The sequence below is a fragment of the Orycteropus afer genome, unplaced genomic scaffold, assembly GCF_000298275.1.
Source record: "Orycteropus afer afer isolate SDZICR_OR568_19922 unplaced genomic scaffold, OryAfe1.0 scaffold00327, whole genome shotgun sequence".
NCBI lineage: Eukaryota > Metazoa > Chordata > Mammalia > Tubulidentata > Orycteropodidae > Orycteropus > Orycteropus afer.
The window spans coordinates 2,000,284-2,004,000 of record NW_006921914.1 but is presented as its reverse complement, the minus strand read 5'-3'; the positions used below and the strand labels follow the sequence as shown (position 1 = coordinate 2,004,000).

Sequence of the window (3,717 nt, the reverse complement as noted above, 5' to 3'; positions counted from 1 at the left end):
GGCTAGTCATGGCGTCCCCGTCACGGAGACTGCAGACTAAACCAGTCATTACTTGTTTGAAGAGCGTCCTCTTGATCTACACTTTCATCTTCTGGGTAAGAAACGGCGGCGCCCGGGACGAGAGGGGGGATCCCGGGCTTGGGTGGGAGGTGTGACCTGGACCTCGAGCGGAGGGATTCGAGGCTCAGGTCAGGGTAGGGGGCGAGGTGCGGGATCAGTTCTTGGGACCCCGGCGTTGACAACGAGTTGCTGGGGCCCGAACCCGGCCAGTAGGTATGCAGTGCAGGCAGCCGGCAGGCTGGGCGGGGACCCAGACGTGCCTGGCGTGCGAGTTCCGTGCGGGGGGCGAGGAAAGGGAGCACGGAAGGGGTGTCCAGGGACCTTTGGAGAGGCGAGGCTTGCCTGGCCCGTCTGAGGGCTCGCTCGCTTAATAGTCCCTTTACTCTTTTTACTGCTTCATAAGAAGGGAGTATCGAGCAGGTAAGTATGGTATCCCACTCCCGCCAATCTGTCCTCGAGCAGGCTTTTGTGTGCCATCCCTTTGTACCCGAGGGTGGGGGAGGGGAGAGTTTCTGGAACTCAAACATTTTTCCACTCTCCGGGAACGTTTTAAGGAAATTTTGATCCCTAGGGAAAATATGCCAATGGGCTTGCGTTTACACACACGCGCGCGCACACACACACACGCACACGCACACGCACACGCACACGATGAAGTTTAAGAATTTTCTGAAGATGCCTTGTCTAGTTGCTCCCTGATTTTGCCCTGGCTGCAGCTACCTAGTGATCCAGTGTAGATCCAAGCCTCCCTTTATGTGCACACCCCCTTTTATCCCCTTTCGCTTCTGTGCCCCCCCCTTTACCTGTGGGTCACCAGTCTGATCAATCAGTTCTCACACCGATTGTGTCTTTTTAAATACCTAGTGGTTTGTGGTTTGAAAACACTGATGCATTCAGTATATAACTGTTTCTGTTTTATGATTTCCCACATAGATCACTGGTGTTATCCTTCTTGCCGTTGGCATTTGGGGCAAGGTGAGCCTGGAGAATTATTTTTCCCTCTTAAATGAGAAGGCCACCAATGTTCCCTTCGTGCTCATTGGCACTGGCACTGTCATAATTCTTTTGGGCACCTTTGGCTGTTTTGCTACCTGCCGAGCTTCTGCATGGATGCTAAAACTGGTGAGTCCTTGGAATTGATTCTTGGTTTGAGAAAAGTTTTATGTTGAAGGCTTTGTTCTCTTGGAACTGGCCCTGGCCCTGGCCCTGGCCCTTTACAGTGTTGCCTGCTCCTTATGAAAACTTACCCACTAATGGTTTAGCTACTGATTCCCACTTTCAAAATGGACATTTTGTTAATTGTGTTTTCCCTGCCCTCAATAAAAAAAATATGCTGACTCCTTTTGCAGCTGTGATAGATCTTATTTATGCTGACTTGGACTTTCTTTGTATCCCTTAGTATGCAATGTTTCTGACTCTCATTTTTTTGGTTGAACTGGTTGCTGCCATCGTAGGATTTGTTTTTAGACACGAGGTAAGTCTGATTTTGGGAATATTAAAATGTTGTGTTCACTTATAGAAACCACCCTCATATTACCCTGGGGGAGAGAGGATATAAGAGTAAACACTGCCACTTTTAAATACATGTCATCATAGCACTTTGAACTTGTCGTAGATGGACCATTGGTCAGATGCAGGTGTTTCTTCATTGATCTAGAAGCCAAAAGAACTTTCATTGATCTAGAAGCCAAAAGAACTTTCTAGAAACTAGTAACATTGCATTTCTTTGCTTTAGATTAAGAACAGCTTTAAGAATAATTATGAAAAGGCTCTGAAGCAATATAACACTACAGGAGACTATAGAAGTGATGCAGTAGACAAGATCCAAAATACAGTAAGTAGTTATGCTTGGTGGCTCCTGAAGAGGGGAACACATTTCCTGAACCCTTCAGAGAGGAGGATATTTTTCTGTGAATGCTGGTGCTGACAGGCCCTAGCCAACTGAGGACAGCCATTTTAACATACGAGACTAGAGATCATTAAAATAGCACAAATTGCAGTCTAAGATACAGGTTAAATGTTATAAAGTAGTGATGCGTACTATAAGTGCTTTTGTTGGATTTTTTCAGTTGCATTGTTGTGGTGTCACCAAATACACAGATTGGGAAGATACTAATTATTACTCAGAGCAAGGATATCCCAAGAGCTGCTGTAAAACTGAATGTTCTCCGAACAAAGATGCAAGTAAAGTAAACCATGAAGTAAGAAGCCTTTTAAAGCTTTTTATTCAAGAATATTTGAGTACTTAAACAATTAGAGAGTTGACTCGCTTTCCCCACCTCCCCTGTAATGCATAGGTGGAACTGGTTGCGAATAACAGTCCTTCCCTCTTTAAATTCGCATTTTTGCTGTGGAAGGGAATCAATCAATTTCAATAAAACAAAGGCTATGGTAGCTAAAGCCCATCTTTCTGCGAAATATATAATCAGAGTGTTTATTTACAAAAGCATAAATTGCTTGTGTTGTTCTTAATGTTTTTTTTTTTTTCCTCCTTTTAGGGTTGCTTTATAAAGGTAATGACCATTATAGAATCAGAAATGGGAGTCGTTGCAGGAATTTCCTTTGGAGTTGCTTGCTTCCAGGTAAGTCCTTGTAGTTATGAAATGCTTTGTCCCACACAGAAGGCTGAGGCTTCCACTGTTAGGCTTAAAGGCTTTGCTTCAGGGGCCTGGACACTGAGGGCATTCTCAGAGAAGTCACATTTTTTTCTACCAAAAGAAAAAAATGTAAAAGTAAAAATATTGACATGATTCATATTGACCTCTGTAATTTATTCTGGAAGTCTAGTCTCAATGTATTTCTAGAACACCATGGCATGTCTCTAAATCTGCACTGACTAATACAGTTTCTTCACTTGTTCCAGCCACATTTCAAGGGCTCATTAGCCATATGTGGTTAATGGCAACTGTATTGGATAGCACAGGTATTACCTTTCAAGAAAATCTCCATACTTCTAAGAGTAAGAAGTTTCCCCAGTACTTTGACTCCAATGACAGCAGTACTAAAACATCACTTATATTCTGCATTAATTGTAACTGTCTTGGAAATTATAAGGCGCTCTGGTAGCATAGTGTCTAAGGCACTTGACTGCTAACCAGAAGGCTGGTGGTTCAAACCCACCAGCCACTCCTTGGAAGGAAGGTTGGGCAATCCTACATCTGTAGTGATACTGCCTCGGAAACCCAAGGATGGGTCGCTATGAGTCGGGGCCGACTCGACGGCACATAACAACAACAACAACAGGAAATTATAAGTGAATTACAAGTAAAAAGAAAATAGACCTATCTGGACCTTTTTAAGCTCACTATTGTATGTGTGTAATTTTGCTCATACTTTATTTCCAGCTGATTGGAATCTTTCTCGCCTACTGCCTTTCTCGTGCCATAACAAATAACCAGTATGAGATAGTGTAACCAACGACTGGCTTACTCTCCATCTTCAAGGTGAGTTAATTTTGGTCCTCAGTCCTCAGCTAAGTTAGTGTTTATTCCAGTCCATGCCTGTGATGGCCTGAGTTTGCCAAGAAGGTCTTATTCAGCAGTGTATTCAAATATAGGATTTGTAATAGAACAGGCCTCTCTGGTATAGGTCAGCCTAAAGCTCATAAAGGATCCCATATTGGCATTTTTCCTAATCTTTTACCTAGCTTTCATTTAA

At 43.5% G+C, this 3,717-nt stretch overlaps 1 protein-coding gene across 1 annotated transcript; it reads left to right on the top strand.

Moving 5' to 3' along the window:
• Positions 1-8: 8 nt before the first annotated feature.
• Positions 9-3,473, top strand: TSPAN6 (tetraspanin 6). The gene is made up of 7 exons (XM_007952172.2): positions 9-95; positions 994-1,182; positions 1,460-1,534; positions 1,796-1,894; positions 2,130-2,261; positions 2,559-2,642; positions 3,405-3,473. The coding sequence occupies exons 1-7, from the start codon at positions 9-11 to the stop codon at positions 3,471-3,473; spliced, it is 735 nt and encodes a 244-aa protein (XP_007950363.1).
• The last annotated feature ends 244 nt before the right edge of the window (positions 3,474-3,717 follow it).